This window comes from Trifolium pratense, linkage group LG2, assembly GCF_020283565.1.
Source record: "Trifolium pratense cultivar HEN17-A07 linkage group LG2, ARS_RC_1.1, whole genome shotgun sequence".
Lineage (NCBI taxonomy): Eukaryota > Viridiplantae > Streptophyta > Magnoliopsida > Fabales > Fabaceae > Trifolium > Trifolium pratense.
The window spans coordinates 31263200-31283528 of NC_060060.1; the positions used below are offsets into that span (position 1 = coordinate 31263200).

General features: G+C 35.1%; 1 protein-coding gene across 3 annotated transcripts; it reads left to right on the plus strand.

Annotated features, from left to right (window-relative positions):
* Positions 1–2339: 2339 nt before the first annotated feature.
* LOC123908188 (phosphatidylserine decarboxylase proenzyme 2-like) lies at positions 2340–19771 on the plus strand. Of its 3 annotated transcripts, none has more exons than XM_045958740.1 (21): positions 2340–2832; positions 2942–3021; positions 3116–3140; positions 3598–3657; positions 5197–5265; positions 5398–5490; positions 5575–5625; positions 5904–5987; positions 6404–6495; positions 6664–6819; positions 7139–7223; positions 7602–7713; positions 15968–16068; positions 16786–16833; positions 17493–17639; positions 18104–18199; positions 18283–18357; positions 18450–18542; positions 19089–19175; positions 19272–19322; positions 19473–19771. In XM_045958740.1, the coding sequence occupies exons 1-21, from the start codon at positions 2641–2643 to the stop codon at positions 19578–19580; spliced, it is 1905 nt and encodes a 634-aa protein (XP_045814696.1). In that variant the 5' UTR covers positions 2340–2640; the 3' UTR covers positions 19581–19771. The 3 variants fall into 3 exon arrangements, with proteins under 3 accessions (XP_045814696.1, XP_045814695.1, XP_045814697.1); XM_045958739.1 differs by having other exon boundaries at positions 2409–2832; positions 6661–6819; XM_045958741.1 differs by lacking the exon at positions 3116–3140 and having other exon boundaries at positions 2691–2832; positions 6661–6819.
* Positions 19772–20329: the final 558 nt, after the last annotated feature.

The following is a 20329-nucleotide window of genomic DNA, read 5'->3' on the forward strand; positions in this document are numbered from 1 at the left end:
TTCACAAACGTTTTTAAATGTGGCGGTAATTAATCATCATGGTTGTGTTGCGATGCTTGATATTATAGAGAATATTAGGAAAATATTGTCGATGTATGTAGCCTCAACCTCGAACACAACAATGCAAAGAGATATCTAAAACATGATGTCACGGTCTTCATCGCGGTTACATAATTTTATTTAAAATTCGGATCTTCAAATTACTGTGTAGGTAATATTGTTTGTTAGGGAATAATAAGGTTTGTAGCAATAAAACATTAAACATGAGAAAGGGAAGGAGATTTTTTGTGTAGCACTGTAAGTAAGGTAAAGGAAGCTTGCAAATTATGAGCAATTGAGCATTAAACATTAATAAACATATTATTAGGCTTTATGGTTGGCTTTTTGGCTACTTTGATGGTATTTTGTAGCTAGTTGTCTTGTGTCACAATGCTAAGGAACAATATTAATCTATCTGTTGTTTTCTTTGCACATGTGATATGGACATATGGTTGCATGCTTAGGGAAGCATCAAGTCATGTGTGATGCAAGCATGCACATACTTTTCATGCACCAATAGTACATACAGAAATATTACATAAACACACTTTTTGACATAAGTTAGACAAATATACTGATTTTTATTTTTTAATAATATATTATGCATATCGATTTGCGTGCATAATCTTTTCCTTTCATATTATGATAAGATGTCATATTTTTATCGGCCAAAATGTGTTTAGATAACACAGTACAAATACTATACTATAGCATTGTATTCATATGTTGTCACAAAAAAGTGAAAACCATGATATTCCTTACTTGTGAATTAGGTTTTGAATAAATCCCCATTACAACATACTACTCTGTCCCAAAATATAAGGGAAAATTGGTCAAAGAAAGTTGATGTATTTGGTTAAAAATTTGGACTAGATACATCAACTTTAGTTGACCAATTTTCCCTTATATTTTGGGACGGAGGGAGTATATGATAATTAATGACCAACGACATGATATTCCTTACTTGTCTTCCTATAAACTTAACTCAGTTATTACTTGTTAGAAATATTACATTATATGTATAGTATTTGGAGTTCGAACTCCGGACATCTCATTTATTCACCTTAAGGTGAAATTTCTATTCGGTAAACTATTTGACCCCAAAAAAGACACTGATTTAATTATAATAGGTAAAAGCAAATATAATTTGTTTGCCATAATTTGACACCCGTGTTTAGTTAATTCAAATTTAGGGTTAATATATAGTTGCGTAAATCACTAACTACTATTGTTAGTTGAATAGTTAGTTCTAGATTGTATGAGGTGTATTGGATCTAGTTGGTATATGATAGTAAGGGCGTGACTATGGTGCTTATCAAAAGGGCGTGACTATGGTGAAATAGGGAAGTATATAAATAAGTGACATACCATGCATATATGTGTGCAATCACATTCTTTTCCCAAGTGTTTTCACTCTTTTTTTTCATAATTCATTCTCTCAATTATGTGTGTTTCATCCTTTAATTAAGTATCAACATTCTGGATGTAGCCAAATTCAATCCAACAACAAAACAATTCATTCCAAAGTCACTAATCTAGAGTGAGTGGACCATATCATATATGCGTACTAAAGTTACACCAAACCTGAGCAGATGATCAAATTATACACTAACAACTTTAATTTACTTGATTCATGTTAAAATAAAAATTTTGTTTCGAAATACGTGTATTCAATGTCTTAAAAGTACAAAAAATTGTCTTTTCAATACAATTTTTATTTTTTATTTCTTTTTTAAGTATGCTTAACAAGTGTCTTGGAAGCACGGTTTAGCATGACCCTTAAAGTATTTACAAATACATGTACACGGTACACCACTCTTCTAAAGGAGCCGACTTCTTTACCTCTTCAATCATCTTTATTAGACGTAATATATGTTCCGTAAAAAATTTATATTATACTCGTTCCTTCTTTTTCTTTTTCTTTTTTGATTCATATACTTATTTCTATTCTATCTAAAAATTAAAGGATACGTTGAGTCAAATTGTATCAAAGTGAACAAAAAAAAAGGTTACTAATAAAAAAGAATCGTTAGTTGGTTCAGTGGTGATTGGTGCTGAACTTGGTAGGGAGGACCGCGGTTCGATCCCCACAACTGCGATCGGGAGGGGGCTGGAACCACTTGATGCCAGAACTGACCCCCGAACCAGATTCAACTGGTGGTGAAAAGCCGAATATACCTGTAAACTTAGTTAAGTAGATAAAAACATGATAATAAGAGTCCGGGTTCGAACCCGACACTCCACTTATTCACCTATGTTACTAATAAAAATACTTGATACAAATATCTTGCGCTATTTGCAAATATTTTATTATTTTTTGAAGAATTTAATTCTATTGTAATTTGTATTAGAGTAATATACGAACCGTTCTCCGGCGGCGAAGTAAAGAACAAAGAATAAAATGAATGAATAGAGCAACAAAACAAACAGTGTTGTAGTAGTTGTATTATTAGAGAGGGAGGAATTGATTTTGCTTAGGTGGACCGCATCAGCTACTACTAATCAATTCAATTCAACATTGCAATCTGTAACTGTAACCGTAACTGTAACTGAATCAAATCAATCAGAAGGGAAAGCATTCATCGATTCCAAATAGAGAGGATGGGTCACGAACACTCCAAATTCTCCTCTTCGCCGGAAGATTCATCATCATCAGTACGGAAAGGATCTCGTCTTGCTCGTTTCAAAAACCGTCTTCACTTTCGCCGTAAAACTACTAACGCATCTCCTTCCACTCACAAACTTCTCTCCGCCGGTAATTTCACCGGTATCGCTCTCTTCGCCCTCCTCCGCGTAATTCTCTCTCTCTCTCTCTCTCTCTCTCTCTCTCTCCGCCTTTTTTGTTTTGTTTTGTAAATTAATCAATGAATAAAAAGAGTGGCGACTGGTTGATTGATTGTAGGCGGAGATGCAATTCAAGGATAAATGGATTGCGTGTCTTTCCCTTGGAGAACAAACTTTTCGTACCAAGTCTTCTCAACAGTTAGTTATCTTCACTTCACTTTATTACGGTACTATTTTTCATATTCATTCTTGTAGTATTGATTTTGTTTCATTATTGCTGCTGCTGCTGCAGAACAGATAAACCTGTTTGGAATTCTGTGAGTACTCTTATCTAAATTATTATTTATTATTATTAGTACATCTTTTTTATTTAGAGTTTAATGGATACACTCTGTCAGTGTAAATTAATTTTACACCGACATCAAATAGGAATCAAACATTTCTCCATGTCATACAATTATAGTGGGGTATAGTGGGATGATTTGGCATAATACACTGTTGGTATTGATTGACACACTGTCTATGCATATACATTTTTCTCTTTTATTTATTGGTAATCAAATTAGATTCATATATACTTAGATCATATATGGTACCAAAAGCAATGCATGATTATTTAGCGTAGTATTGGTCCCGTCCAAATTAGTCCCATAACTAGCCATTTTTCTCATAAGGAGTTGTTGATGAGTATATTCTTTACTCTATCATTTATGAGCTGATGTTCTGCTGAATAAGACAATATTTCTTTTGTGTGACTGATATTTTCTTCTGTAGGAAAAGAAACTTCTTTTGGAACAGAACGGGCCTCATATTGCAAGAGTTTCTGTCTTTGAGGTGTGTAATAAAAATTAACGTTACTTTTTCATTGGTTATACATTACCCTCTAGTAAGCATATGTTTTTCTTCAGGGTGGGGGGTAGTGCAACATCATTTTTGTGACACTTAAAAGGAATTGCTACCCTTCTAATAACATAAAATAAAGCTTGAAATCCTTAGTTGGGCTGCTGCCTTTTCTTGGTATGTTTCTAATGCATTTCAAGCTTGAATTAGTACCATGATTTTTGTTTAAGTAGAAGTAAAATGGAGTACATGAAAGGAGTGGAAGTTCTGTCACAGAAATACTAACATAGAGGTGAAAATCGGGGAACATGCCTTAGCATAAGTCTCATGGATTAAGTAATACAGATCCATCATACAAAATGGCAATGAGATTGTTAGGATCGTTTCTTTGAGCAAGAAATAATTCCTAGAATATTGTAAAAACAGATTCAAATGAATAAAGATTGAAAGCAAATGAAGGATTTCATATTGCACACAAGGCTACCCCAAAGAAGCACTATCCTTTCACACTAGATAATTCTATAGTCACAAAATTTTATTATTCAAAGCTATCATTCAACTCTACTAATTGTGGGCTGTTTAAAGACTTTTTTTTTGTTGGTATATTAACCCTCTGGTTTCCAGGCAAGGGGGGTCCAATAATTCAGAGTTTGGCCTCAAAGTAAAGTCTAGCCAAGAATTGTTTCCACCAGGAATCGAACTCGGATTTTCCCGAACGATTCGTCCTAGGGGGAGCTCATTAACCACTTGAGCCCAATGTCTTTCTAAGAATAACTAAAATAACACTTTTAACAACCATCTACAAATTTATCAACTTACTAACTTTTACTAATTAACTCTTAACTACACTAATTAACCTATGGTCTATATCCTAAAAGGGATAGAAGGTGGTGTTAGCCATAGGATCCATGTAGGATAGATGAAATGGATGAATGTTTTAGGTGTAGTTTGTGATAAAAAAAAAAAAGCACCTCTCAAGTGTGTAAGGAGCTGAATGCTGGGCAGTAAAATGTCAACAGTGAAATAAGATTAAGTGTTGCTGAGGTGAGAATGCTATGTTGGATAAGGTTCATACAAAACAAGATAGAATCAGGAATAGAGTAGGGAAAAAGTGTGGGTAGCTCCTATTATAGCAAAGATGGAAAAATGCCATAGGTGGTGTTTGGACAGATCACGTGGATGACAGGTTGTTAGTTAGAGATAGAGAAGATCAAGGAAAACAATAAATAAATCGAATGAGAATGGTTGAGTTAAATGATCTATCTTTACTCTTTAGATATGAATCTTGACATCTTTATAGCATTGTTTGATAATATATAACCGACTTCACCTGATGAAAAAACTTTAATTGTTGTTTATTGTTTTATGTGAAAGAAAAAAACTGCATATAGTATACAAACCAATACTGTTATAACTTTGGTTTGCTGACCCCACTCAGTGGGATAAGGCTTGGTTGTTGCTGTTGTTGTTATAACTTTGGATCCCTTGTCCCCAAACGCTGCATCTAAGTTTGCTTTTTTTTTCCTCGTGCAGACCAACAAACTGTCCAGCAATACTCTTGTTGGATACTGTGAGATTGATCTGCTTGAATTTCTGACCCAGGTAAGGACACTTTGTTTGTTGTTCATTTTAAGAAATCATAGACGTTAGACTTGTTAATTTATCAGTTTCTTCTGTGCCCTTTCAGAATTATTCATTTTACACACTTTCATTATGAATGATATGATGGTGCAGGATTCTGATTCTGACATTGAAACATTCAACCTTTTAGATCCATCAGTTCCTGGAAAAGTGGTTGGCAACATTTCCATTTCATGCTCTGTAGAGGTATACAGTAGACTAATACAATACAATTCTATTGTTGTTAGTGTATGATAAAGTTTTCTAACAATTCTAAGTGGAAATTAACAGGATCCAATTGAAACAGAAAAGGGCTTTGTTAGACGTATTTTATCCATCGTGGTAAGTTTGATCTTCCTCTACTTTATAATAACTCATGCTTATTGCAAGATTAAATCGAAGACTTATGAGGGTAGCACAGGAAGTGATGATATATAGTCCCATCCCTCTACATTAGGATGTTGGTGTTAAACCAAAATTGCACCATGGAGTGTTGCTGAGTTTATTCATGCTGTCTCCTTTCTTTATTCATCCCTCAACATAGAAATACATTTGAAATACTTGATCTTATTCAGCACCATCTAGTATTTATCAAACTGGATGATTTATGCTTTATGCAGGACTACAATGAAGATGGGATGCTTTCATTTTCTGAATTTTCTGATCTGATTGATGCTTTTGGCAATCAATTAGCAACAAACAAGGTTCAAAGTTCAAACTACTCTGCACATTATACAATGCTGTTACTTTTTTGTTTTGGATTATTTTCTTGCTAACTTATCATCAGTGTGCTTCTATACCTGGACATTTATCATCAGTGTGCTTCTATACCTGGATATGGATTTGGACTTTGATTCATATTTTTTTTATTATCTTCTAATTTCAGATATTATGGCTTATATAAACTAATAAAATCTGAATGTCAGAATATTGAATTTGGACAGTGGAAATTAACTTTTTTGGTCATATCAAAGTCCAAATCTTCACTACAGAAGGTCCAGGGCTTAAGGTTCAAATAATGAATCTTTGCCTTGCAAATCCTAAAATGAATTTACAATATAATATTTAGTTTTGTATATACGAATTATACTGTTTCAGCAATACAATTCTTTTTCCATAGAAAGAGGAGCTGTTCAAAGCAGCTGACAAGAATGGAGATGGTGTTGTGAGCATGGATGAACTGGCTTCCCTGCTTGCTTTTCAACAAGAAAAGTAATGATCCATCTAGAATACACGAGACTAAAATATTTGGTTTTGTATGTGTGTTGTTGTCTTTTGCTAGCAGTAGAGATATATTTACCGCTTATTATAAATTTTCCAAGTGATGTTTGTTTACATTTGATTGATTCTTATACGGTTAGCTTGCTTTTGGTGTAGCAGGGAACCACTGTTGAATTGCTGCCCGGTTTGTGGTGAGGTTCTTCAGATTTCTGACCAGTTGAACAGTATGATCCACTTAACTCTTTGTTTTGACGAAGGGACCGGAAACCAGGTGATGGCTGGAGGATTCTTGACAGATAAGCAGGCTTCATATGGGTACAGTTTTTGCAATTTGCTACTAATTTAAGCCTTAAGAGACAGGAGAGCATGATCTTTTTACCTAACGGATTATATAACAGTATTTTAGGGTTTAGGATTGTATACCTGGAGTGGATTTGGGTACATTCTTTGCAATTTGCTAACTTATCATCAGTGTGCTTCTATACCTGGATATGGATTATATAACATGATATTTTTACCTAAGAGATTATATATACAAAGTAGTTGATTCATATATATGGATTACTGTTATGTATTTATGGTTTGTATATCATAAGATAATAAAAATCACTTGTTTATTTTTCGGTTTATATAGCTGGTTCTTCAAACTGAGTGAATGGGCCCATGTCTCATCCTATGATGTTGGTATTCGATCTGGATCAAGTTCTTCCCATATTCTGGTATGTCATATTTCTTTCCATACCAATTTCCTCTTTCTTTTATTTAAAAAATCTGAAGACATTCATATCATACATCATACATGGATGTATGTTTCAAGTTATATCAGGATAATACCTCTCTGAAATTCTTTCTATCCAATGCTGATAACTGAGTTTGTGAATCACATTCACTATAATTAGAAAATGTCTACCAAGTACATGTATCACTCCTGCCGGTAGCCTTTTCATGTGATTATAAGTATCAAAATTTGTTGTGCATACCTTTTTTGAAGTCTCAAGAATTCTAATGTATTGGTTCAACAACTTCATAAAAGTAGAGAACTAGAAATATCTTTAAGATAATTTGCAATATTTAATTCATCATACTTTTGGCTTCAGGTATATGATCGGAAGGCTCAAAGGCTCGTCGAAGAACAAATTGACAAAAAGATTGTTTTGTCAATGAGAGCTATTTATCAGTCAAAAATAGGTCTTGGTCTAATGGACATAGGTATGTGTTGTTTAGTTCCTTCTCTCTTTAACTAGTTGAAAGAAATTGTAGGCTAAATGTATATGTAACTTCACAAGTCACTGCTCTTTGTTATGTCTGAAATCTGGCACGCAGTGAACACAATGCTGCACAAGATGCTATAGCACACGTTGCAGCAAGACAGTCGCAGAACACAGTAACTAAATAAATAAATTGCAGAATAATAAATAAGACAGATAGTTGTTAACCCAGTTCAGTGCAACGTCACCTACTCTGGGGGATACCAATCCAGGAATGAATCCACTATAATAGCTCTAGTTCAAAGCCCTCGACCAACACCCGGTACTTGACTTATCACCTAGACACTACCCGTGCAATCCTACCTAAGAACCTCTTAGATAATGAGACCCCGTCCCAAATTCCCTCTAACAACACGTACTATGTTGCTGTCAATAATAACAATAAGGATGGAGACACTCTCCTAGAAACTAGACAACACTCTTGCTTAAAAGCTTATGAGTGAATCACACACACTAACTCCGTGCTTCAAAGCTTAGGAGTAGCTTACAATTAACAACCAAAACACAGTCCTAAACTTGCATCAAATTGACACAAGAAAGGCTGACAAAAGACACAAACTCTAAACCCTAAAAACTCACACTTTGTAAAGAACACGGTTTAGAATACATGAGAATAATAGCTTGAGGCTTCACATATTTATAGTCTTCAATTGTCTTGATGGGCAAGCTAGGTCTTCAGACAAATACAGCTGTAGGAATTGTGGCCAACCCTAAATTATTTCCAGAAATATAATTCATGTTGTACCAAACAAAAAAAACGCCAAAAATATAATATAATTATATTTTTTTTTTAAATAACATTCCTTCAACCGACTTCAATAAAACTTGCTGAGCAAGGCTCGTTTTGCCCAGACGCACGTGCCTGAATATATAATTGAAGCAAATTTTGACTCAGATTTGAAATAAAAATTATGCACGAAAAACAGAGTATCAGTATGCTGTACTATAATGCTACAGCATCTCAGTCCAGCATCTGGCTGGTTGGCTTTTGCAAAATGTAGCCAATCAAAACACCAACAATCTCCCCCTTTGGCAAATTTTGGCTAAAACAACCTTAGGCCAGTGCATAGAGAGATACAGTCTAAACTTTCCTTCGAGTCAACATAAGCACACAACTAGGAAAGAAAGTAGAACGATGCTAAGCTATTTGAACTTTCCTTCGAGTCAACATACACACACAACTAGGAAAGAAGGTAAAAGAATTCATCAGATGAATAGATAGCTAGCACGTAAGAATCAGAGGCATGCAACAGCGGAACATAACACATCTTAGCCTCAAAGTACAGATAGAGAGAAATAAACTCTCACATAGTGGATTCAAGATCGGAGAAATAAACTCCTTAAAATTTAAGCAACGCCACAAAGAATAGGAAAAATAAATTCCTATATAAGCATGCATATAAAAAGTAGTAGAAAAATAAATTCTACCTACTCCCCCTCAATATATGCATAAACTTCACTCCCCCTCAAAACTTGCATATTACATAGAACAGACATGCTATACTAGATGCTATAGCATTATGCATCACATCATGCACAACATACTACTCCCCCTTTTTAGCCATAAATTCTGACAAATAAAGTCAGTATCACATAGTAGGAGCAAAATACATATTTCCACAGAGTAATCAGATCATAGAGAACATAGAGTGCAGAGAGAATCAGAGCATAAGAGATCATAAAGTGCATATTACAAACCATCAGGGCATAGAAAACCTGGAGTATCGGACCCAAAGACATGGATTATGCATGTTACAATCCAGAGAGCATCAGGGCGTAGCCTAACAAATTAAAATCCAAAAGGACATGCAAATAAAGTATAAGCAGGTCACATAGAAGGACTTACGTCAGAGTCCTCCTCCTCTACCTTAGTATCACCACCTGCATTATCATCAAGAACACCAGGATTGACATTGGAAAACACCTTGAGGTCAACAATCATTTGCTTCCTAGGCAAAACATCAGTTGACTGATTGACAGATGATGTAGCACAGTCTGCAGCATGTGTACCTTCAAACAGTCTAAAATCAAAAGACAAATCACAACCTCTCTTACTAGGAACACCAACCTTAGTACAAATGTCAGGATGTTGAGCTAGAATAATGTCACACATCAGTGTAGGAAAGACTATAGACATCTTCACAGATTTCTTTGAGGATGCTTCAGGAGATGCTGTAGAATATTGGTCTTCCTCAAACTCTGAATTACTAGAGGAAACAGTCTTCCTCTTCAAAATCTTCTTCTTTGGCTCAGAGGGCCCAGTAATCTTACTCCACTGTCTTTTAAGACCATAGATTTTCTTTTCCTTGGTAGTCTTGACAGGAACATTAGAAACAACTACATCTTTACCAGCATTGCTCCTTAACCTCCTAGTACTAGGAGCAGGAGTCCTCTCTGTAAGAGTGAGATTGTCCACATCAATAACATTGGAATCTGCATTATTATCTTTCTTAGCAGATTCATCATGCACAGACAAAGTATTCAAACTCTCATCAGACTGAGAGATCACAGCAGTGTTACTATCAGAATACTTCCCTTTATCAGGGATAATAACATTATCTAGAGATTGAGGTACAATTATGTTCTCCACATTTTCCTGTGCTGCAGATGTTGTAGCATCATGTGCAGCATCCTTCTCAGGAACACTCTTCTTTACATGTTCCAACATAAAGTCAATATCATCACCAATAGTAACATCTTCTTTTCCATCTCCTTCCTTAGAATTTTTTAAATACAGCAGGGGAGAACACCACATAACTTCTACTAACAAACACTTTCTCACCACAAGAAACATCTTTATCATCAACAGACACAAAATTGTTACCAAATCTTCAGATGTTTCAACATTACCCATAATAGCGTGCATTACTAAATAAATTGAAAAGAAAACTGCACGCCACACTTGCAATAATTGCTATAACTCTTCAGATAGGCAAATCCCAAGTTTGCCTCGCAATTTTTCAAATTGGACCGCATCTAGAGCCTTGGTAAAAATATCAGCCAGTTGTTCTTCAGTGGCAATATGCTCAAGAGTTATAATACCTTCTTCAACAAGATCTCTGATAAAATGGTGCCTAATATCAATATGCTTCGTCCTACTATGTTGGATAGGATTCTTTGAAATATTGATTGCACTAAGGTTATCACAGTACAATGCCATAGCATCTTGTACCACATTGTACTCCAACAACATTTGTTTCATCCATAATAGTTGGGAACAGCTACTACCAGCAGCTATGTACTCTGCTTCAGCTGTAGATAAAGATACACACTTTTGTTTCTTGCTGAACCAGGATATAAGATTGTTGCCTAAAAAGAAACAAGCTCCTGAGGTGCCTTTTCTATCATCTGCACAACCTGCCCAATCAGCATTACAATACCCCTCTAGCATAGACTTGTTCTTGTAGACCCACTTGGTACCAATCACATTAGTATTTTCTGGTCTAGGAACTAAGTCCCAAACTTCATTCTTCTTGAACTGATTTAGCTCTTCTTGCATAGCATTTATCCAAAACTCATCAGTGAGGGCTTCCATCACATTTCTGGGTTCAAACTTAGAAACAAAACAAGCATTAGGAACTAAGTCAAGTGTCCTTCTAGTAGTAATTCCATGATTAGGATTACCAATAATCAGATCTGTAGGATGATTCTTTTGAGTACGAATGGATGACCCTTTCTTTGAAGTAGCAAAGATTGGTTCAGGTGTAGTAATCTCTGTATCATTCTTGAATTCCTCAATAGTTTCAGAATCTATACTACCTTGGATAGATGCTGTAGCATCTTCTGTATCATCTTTCACAACTTCACTTGAAATACCATCTATTACTACATTTATAGATTCCATCATGGTTTTGGTTATGTAGTTATATACTCTGTAGGCTCTGCTATTTGTTGAGTATCCCAAGAATATGCCTTCATCACTTTTAGGATCCATTTTAGTTCTTGGTTATCTATCAGACAAGATATAACATTTACTTCCAAACACATGAAAGTACTTAACAGTAGGTTTTCTACCTTTCCACAATTCATACAGAGTAGATGTAGTTCCAGATCTCAAGGTGACACGATTATGAATATGACAAGCAGTGTTCATAGCTTCTGCCCAAAAACCATGAGAGAGTTTCTTTGCATGTAACATTACTCTTGCAGACTCTTGTATAATTCTATTCTTTCTTTCTACTACACCATTTTGTTGTGGTGTAATGAGAGATGAAAATTCATGGATGATGCATTGAGAGGCACAAAAGTCAGAGAATCTAGAGTTTTCAAACTCCTTTCCATGATCACTTCTGATCCTTAACACAACATTGTTTTTCTCTCTTTGAAGTAGAATACATAGATCTTTGAATACGTCAAAGGTCTCTGATTTCTTTCCAATAAAATTTATCCAGGTATATCTAGAGAAATCATTTACAACAACATAGGCATACCTTTTTCCTCCTAAGCTTTCAGTTTGCATAGGTTCCATCAAATCCATGTGTAGAAGCTCAAGAACTCTGGTAGTGGTAAGATGCTGCAGCTTTGGATGTGGCTTCTTGGTTTGTTTTCCAATTTGACATTCACCACAAATGCTTCCTTCTTCGATCTTGAGATTTGGCAAGCCCTTGATGGCTTCTTCAGGTATAGCTTTCTTCATGCTTCTTAGGTTGAGATGACCAAGTTTTTGGTGCCACAATTTTATTTCATCTTCTTTCGTGATTAAGCATGTCGACACATTTGCCTCTTCTTGGGGAACCCATAAGTAGCAGTTGTCTTTTGATCTGACGCCCCTCATCAAAATTTCACCCTCATCATTTGTAACCAAACATTCAGACTTGGTGAAGTTTACCTTCATCCCTTGGTCGCATAATTGACTGATGCTTATTAAATTTGCAGTCAATCCTTTTACTAACAACACATTGCTTAGTTTAGGCAAGCTATTACTGTTGAGCTCCCCTATACCAACAATTTCTCCTTTAGTACCATTACCACAAGTAACAAAACTAGTTGAGTAAGACTTTAAATCAACAAGAAATTTTCCAATTCCGGTATGTGTCTTGAACAACCACTATCGAAATACCAGTCTTCCCTTGATGAAGCTCTAAGTGATGTGTGAGCAACCAGAGCAGTAATCTTCTTCTCAAGTTGAGTACCATCATTGGTCTTCGCATTCTTACCTTTAGGTTTCCATTCTTGTTGAGTGGAGGCAGTTGTGGAAACTGGTTTAGGCTGATGATGCCTGTTAGGGTATCCAAACAATTTGTAACAAAAAGGTCTTATATGCCCTTTTCTACCACAGTAGTGACATATCCAAGAGTGATGTTTTCTTTTGTTCTTTGACAAGGGATGCTGCTTATGATGTTGTAGCATCTGTTGAGGCATCTTTTGCTTATGAGTTTCTTTTGGATGCATGTACGTGAGATCTGAGCTGTAACCTTTGTGTTTGTTGACATTCTCATAACTAAGCCCAATATGTTTAGGCTTTAGAACATTTTTCTCTAAGATTTCTTCTAGTTGACCATCAGCTTTATGAAGTTTATCAAGATGATCATCATCTTTATACAACATGTCGGAGAATTTTCTCAAACGCCAAATGTCAGCATTTAATTTTTCAATGACTTCCTTAGCTTCATCAAGATCAGAGGATAGATAATTTACCTTCTTCTGGAGCTCATCCATCTTTGATATATTTTCAAATTTTTCTGCCTTCAATTGATTGATGGTTACCTTTTGTTTCTCAATGACTCTGCATATTTCTCCACTCTTGAGGCAGAGTTCTTTGTAAGAATCAGCAAGTTCTTCGTAGGTTACCTCTCCATCACAAGATTCTGTATCAGATGTAATAGTACCTGTTAAGACTGAGATATGTTTGGCAGTCACAGATGATGTATCATCTTCTGAGTCATCATTATCAGACCAACTGACAGTTAGTCCTTTCTTCGTTCTTTTCTGATATGTTGGACATTCAGGTCTAATGTGACCATATCCCTCGCATTCATGACATTGAATATTCTTGTTTAAGCTTGACTTTTCATCACTCTTAGGTTTTCCTTGATTCACAATGTTGCGCATAGTGCCTGGAGCATCATTCTTAGAATTTGGTCTGGGTCTTTTGTCCATTTGTTTTAGAACTTTGTTGAACTGTTTTCCCAGCAATTCCATAGCTTCAGAGATACTTTCATTAGATTCTTCATCCTCCTCCAGTTCTTCTTCATTATTTTTAGATGAGAAGGCAATGCTCTTATTTTTCTTTTCACTTCTTCCATTTGCAGCACTTTCATAAGTTTGGAGTGATCCAACCAGTTCATCCAGTTTCATCTGAGATATGTTTTTGGCTTCTTCCATAGCCGTGACTTTCATATCAAATTTCTTTGGAAGAGATCTGAGCATTTTTCTTACTAACTTTTCTTCGGGAATTTTCTCCCCCAAAGAATCAAATTGATTATCATAATCTAGAATAGTCATATGAAAATCTTGGATTGTTTCCTCATCCTTCATACGTAAATTTTCAAACTGAGTAGTAAGGATCTGTAATTTAGACATCTTTACCTGAGGAGTACCTTCATGAACAGTTTCAAGAATCTTCCAAGCTTCCTTTGCCGAGACACATTTTTTGATCAGCTTGAAGATGTGTTTGTCTACCCCATTGTATAATGCATATAATGCTTTTGAGTTTCCCAAAGCAAGCTCATCTTCTTCTTTAGACCAGTCCTCCTCAGCTTTTAGTTCAAGTGTTGGCTTTCCATCTTTGTCCATGACCACAGGGGGGTCCCATCCTTTCAGAACAGCTTTCCAAGTTTTGCTATCCATAGATTTTAGGAAAGCAATCATGCGTGATTTCCAATAATCATAGTTGGAGACACCAACGAGAAGCGGTAGTCTGCTTACAAGCCCTCCTTCTTTGTCCATGTTGCCAGACATTCTCCCTGGAGCTCACCCTATAACCAGAAAGGGTGCCTGCTCTGATGCCAATTGAAATCTGGCACGCAGTGAACACAATGCTGCACAAGATGCTATAGCACACGTTGCAGCAAGACAGTCGCAGAACACAGTAACTAAATAAATAAATTGCAGAATAATAAATAAGACAGATAGTTGTTAACCCAGTTCAGTGCAACGTCACCTACTCTGGGGGATACCAATCCAGGAATGAATCCACTATAATAGCTCTAGTTCAAAGCCCTCGACCAACACCCGGTACTTGACTTATCACCTAGACACTACCCGTGCAATCCTACCTAAGAACCTCTTAGATAATGAGACCCCGTCCCAAATTCCCTCTAACAACACGTACTATGTTGCTGTCAATAATAACAATAAGGATGGAGACACTCTCCTAGAAACTAGACAACACTCTTGCTTAAAAGCTTATGAGTGAATCACACACACTAACTCCGTGCTTCAAAGCTTAGGAGTAGCTTACAATTAACAACCAAAACACAGTCCTAAACTTGCATCAAATTGACACAAGAAAGGCTGACAAAAGACACAAACTCTAAACCCTAAAAACTCACACTTTGTAAAGAACACGGTTTAGAATACATGAGAATAATAGCTTGAGGCTTCACATATTTATAGTCTTCAATTGTCTTGATGGGCAAGCTAGGTCTTCAGACAAATACAGCTGTAGGAATTGTGGCCAACCCTAAATTATTTCCAGAAATATAATTCATGTTGTACCAAACAAAAAAACGCCAAAAATATAATATAATTATATTTTTGTTTTAAATAACATTCCTTCAACCGACTTCAATAAAACTTGCTGAGCAAGGCTCGTTTTGCCCAGACGCACGTGCCTGAATATATAATTGAAGCAAATCTTGACTCAGATTTGAAATAAAAATTATGCACGAAAAACAGAGTATCAGTATGCTGTACTATAATGCTACAGCATCTCAGTCCAGCATCTGGCTGGTTGGCTTTTGCAAAATGTAGCCAATCAAAACACCAACAATGTCCTTGTGACACAGGATTGCTGACGTGTTGTCAGCAGAATTGTTGCTATAAAGTTTTTACGGGCTAAAACATTCTGTGCATATATTACATCTTGTTGACATTTATTTAACCCGATTTGGTGCTTTTTTAGTAGATTACTATTGATAAAGAAAAATATCGGGATTTGATGTCAATATGAGATACAAATTGAACTTGAATAAAAATTTCCATCGGCGTTGAGTTAGTCATTTGCTTTGCTTTGGTGAACCTCCTGTACGCAGGGGTGAAGGAGCTCCTGCAAAACATTTCTGAAAAGCAGGGAGCAAAAATGGATTCACTTGAATCGGCTGCTGATATACCAAAATTCATTGAATCTTATAAGGTATGGAAATGTTTCTTTTAGTTCTTTCTGGATAGCATAATTTGATTTGACAAGTCGCAGATCAATGCAATTCTTGGTTATGTTATATGTGGTGCCCTTTGTTCAGTGTTTGGTTTCTTTTGGAGTATTGCTTTTCATCTTGTGCATTTTAGCCATCTATCTCTCCTAATAATATATCTTTCTTTTCTTTTTAATAAAAAGTGCACGTTCTATGTGTGCTAAACGGACATCCTGAACAACTACTCTGTTTCACTTTCACAAATTGGCTATCTTTTCTTTTATGATTGTTACTGTATTTTAAAACTGAAGGATAATGCTTTCATTCAACATTCAGCATACTCAAGTTAAGATAAGCAAGTATTATTGTCCCGGCCAAAATACAATGTCCATGCCTGACATTTATTACTGGCAAACTGGAAAAGTTAAAGGACGAGAATCTAATGGCTATGTACACCACAATTGGTAATACAATAGGAAATGACAATCATATATGGTGCAAAAGATATGTGCGCATACAACTATATATTAAGACTACTTAACAATGGCATTATATATGTGTATATATGTGCGCCCGCGTGTGTGTTGAAACAGTTTTAAGGCATAGAAGAATGCTATTTTTTTCTGCCACATTTATTTCCATTTTCACCTGGTTCTTTATGTGCTGGATTTGTATGCCTATAGTTACATCCATCTTATAAAGTGAATATTGTCTTGTAGGGTCAAATCAATTTGGCAGAAGTGAAGTATCCACTGGAACACTTTAAGGTGGGTTAAAACTGTAGTTTGAAGTTATGTGTTATTGATGCACAATTGCTTCTGAACACTTTTTTTATCTTATTAGTTATTTAAAGGTTCAATTTGATAATGTGTAAAAATTAAAATAATGGTGCATCATATGCATATGGTCTTATGACTTAATTTAATAATTACTATTTTGTGTGAAATATTTTTAAACAACATTAACTTTCCTCCTGTGTTTTCATAAGCTAGGCACTGCTTACTGATCTAACAACATATTTCATTTAGTCGCTGTCTATGCTTGAAAAATATTCTGATACCTTTATTCTGGTCATATACAAACAGTCTTCTTATTAATGACTTTTATTCTGGCTATTTTTCTTTTCTTTTTAAAAATTTCAATATAGCACCATTTGTATGATCTACTTCAGTTGTTTTTTATTTTGCCTTTTAGCCAATGTGGTTTTGTGGGACCTTCAAATTCTCCTGCTTTTTTCACCGATCTATACAAAGAACTAAATGAATTTGTTTTTCATTGAGCTTGCTAGATACATTTTGTCTGAACAAGAAGTTGGAACGAAAATGAACAAAATATGACCAATTATCAAACTGAAAATCATTTAGACTTCATAATGGCAGTAACTATCTTGTTATATGACACCTATCTTGAATAATGTTCTGGGCAGACATTCAATGAATTTTTCATTAGAGAGTTAAAACCTGGTTCAAGACCAATTGCTTCTGCTGAACATGACAACATTGCTGTATGTGGTGCTGATTGTCGTCTAATGGCATTTAAATCAGTTGATGATAGTTCAAGATTTTGGATTAAGGTATTTCTTTTACATCTCTTGCACATGGGAGGTTTCCTGTCTCAAGAATGCATTTTCTTTTTAATATTTGGGTAGATGTTTGTCGTTTGAGAATATGCACTTAAGACTTGGACAGTTATCAGTCAGAACTAGAAGTCGGAAATGAGTGTTTTCAGTTCAGTTGACCTGCATGTCTAGCCTGTAAATTAGGACAGAGGTATTGAGTAGGGATTGGTTTTTGCTTATATGAGATTATAATCCGTTCTCTTTTTTCTTAAATGAAATTATTTAGTTGCTTAAACAATTTTTAATGATGAAAAGACCCAACTGTTTAATGTTTTGTCACCTTGTTTATCAGTACAAGGAAAATCATACTATCATAGATATTGGGATATTTCTATTTATTTCTCTTTATTATTAATCTTTTATATTCATTTATGTGTTCAAAATGAAATTCTAATGGGATTGTTATTTCTTGCTTTCAGGGTCGAAAGTTTTCAGTTCAAGGCCTTCTGGGGAAAGAAATGTGTTCCAGTGCTTTTGCTGATGGAACACTTGTGATTTTCCGTCTGGCACCACAGGTGTTTGTTGCTTTCTTTCATTGCCTCTTTAATTTTATGTTCATTTGATTGCGAATTTTGATTTGAACGTTTATTTATTGCAGGATTATCACCGTTTCCATTTGCCAGTATCCGGAACTGTTGAGCAATTTGTTAATATCCCCGGATGCCTGTTTACTGTATGTGAAATAAAACTTTGGGAAAATGAAACTTTATGTCGTTCTGTTAATTATCATTTGCAACTTTTTCTGATGTGTTCTATTTCTCTTAGGTCAATCCCATTGCTGTAAATAGCAAGTACTGTAATGTCTTCACAGAGAATAAGCGAGTTGTTTCAATAATTTCAACTGTAGATTTTGGAAAGGTTTGTGATTGCAACTAATTTGTGTGTGATGCATGAGTTTATAATGCTATCCTGCTGAAGTTTTTCTGTATGAATTTATTAGAATATATGAATTTCTTGATAACACCTATCAAAAACTTCACTGAACCTTTCGGCAATTGCAAATCATATTATAGTTTTAAGAATGCTACGATTTGCTTAATTTATGAATTTAATGCTTTTCTTCTTCAAATTTGTTATGTCACCACCATTGACATGATTGTAAAAGGGAAATTTTGCTCACAAGTTACAACTATTTTATTTCTTTGTTTAAGTTTATAAATGGCTTTCCCTTTTGCATTTTATACTTAATGTACTCCTATAGCCTAGTCCCATATCTTTGAACTTCTACCTGGTCTTGTTCTTATTCTCTTGCATTCTTGCTATTATTATTTATGGCTTGTTACATTTGTGAAAAGTTTTTACAGAACACTCTATAAGTTCCCTGGCTCCACTACAGTTGCATCTTATCGCTGCAGACCTATATGATACATGTATCTTAGAGAGTTACCTATGATTTGTGTTCAGGTGGCATTTGTTGCAATAGGAGCTACAATGGTTGGTAGCATTAATTTCACAAAGAAAAAGGGCGACTGTGTCAAGAAGGGAGATGAGGTTTGGAATCCGACCAGTTATAGTAAACTACTATTTTTCCAATCTTCATCATTGTTCTTGTTTCTAATAAGCATATATGTTTGCTTTAATCGACAGTTTGGATATTTCTCTTTTGGTGGAAGCACTGTAATTTGTGTTTTTGAAAAGGTTGGTATTATACTTGATTATACAGCCTGTCTTTTATCTTTTCGGTTAATTAATTCTTGTTTGAAATCAATTTAGTTGATATGGTTCTGATTTCTTATTGTACTGACCTAGATTTATATTTTCCTTCCTCTTATTGTATGTATTATGCAGGATTCAATTGCAATTGATGAAGACCTGCTATCAAATAGCACCAGATCACTGGAGACTTTGGTTACTGTGGGGATGAGATTGGGTGTCTCCACCAGGAAATTGTCTTGACAGCTAAGATTGGGTTCACTAACTTAGAAATGTTAATAGTGTTCTGTACTGTGTAGTTGTATAATGTGAATCATGGCACCGTTGGTTATTGAATTCAGATGTTTCCCCCAATTTGTAAACTTTTTAATCACATTTGATGTACTTTCTCCGATGTTAAATATAAACAAAAGTTAAAATTTGTTTAGTTGAAACTTGGACAAAATACACATCGGTTTTATCGGTACGGAAAAGTTGGGACTTTGAAATCTCTTAATTTTTGTTTTTTTCTGAAACGAGTTATGAAAAAACCGGCAGGACTGGAAACCAAAAAACCAAACAATATACCCAAAAGAGTAGACTACATCCTAATAATATAATCCATTATATCAACACACCATTTATAAAAATGAACACCGATCTCCATTTGTCATACCTAAAAACTATTTTTAGAACAACACTTGGTTTGTTCCACCACTTTTTCTTCGTCACTGAAAATGTACACTTAGTTACCATTAGATTCATCCAACACATACCAAATTACCAACTAGCCACGTCTTTTGTTTTACTGTAAAAAGTGTTCATAAACATAACTAGATAGTGTCTTTGTTCTTCCACCTTCTTCAACTTCCATCGATGGAAGCTACCTGCCCTCTTGCCATTTTGCAGTTTAATTGTAAAGCTTATGCTTTACAGTACATTGATGTTTTTTAAGAGGCCTTTAAATTTTCAATTTTGCTATGAATTCTGATCAAGTATATTTTCTTTTGGTT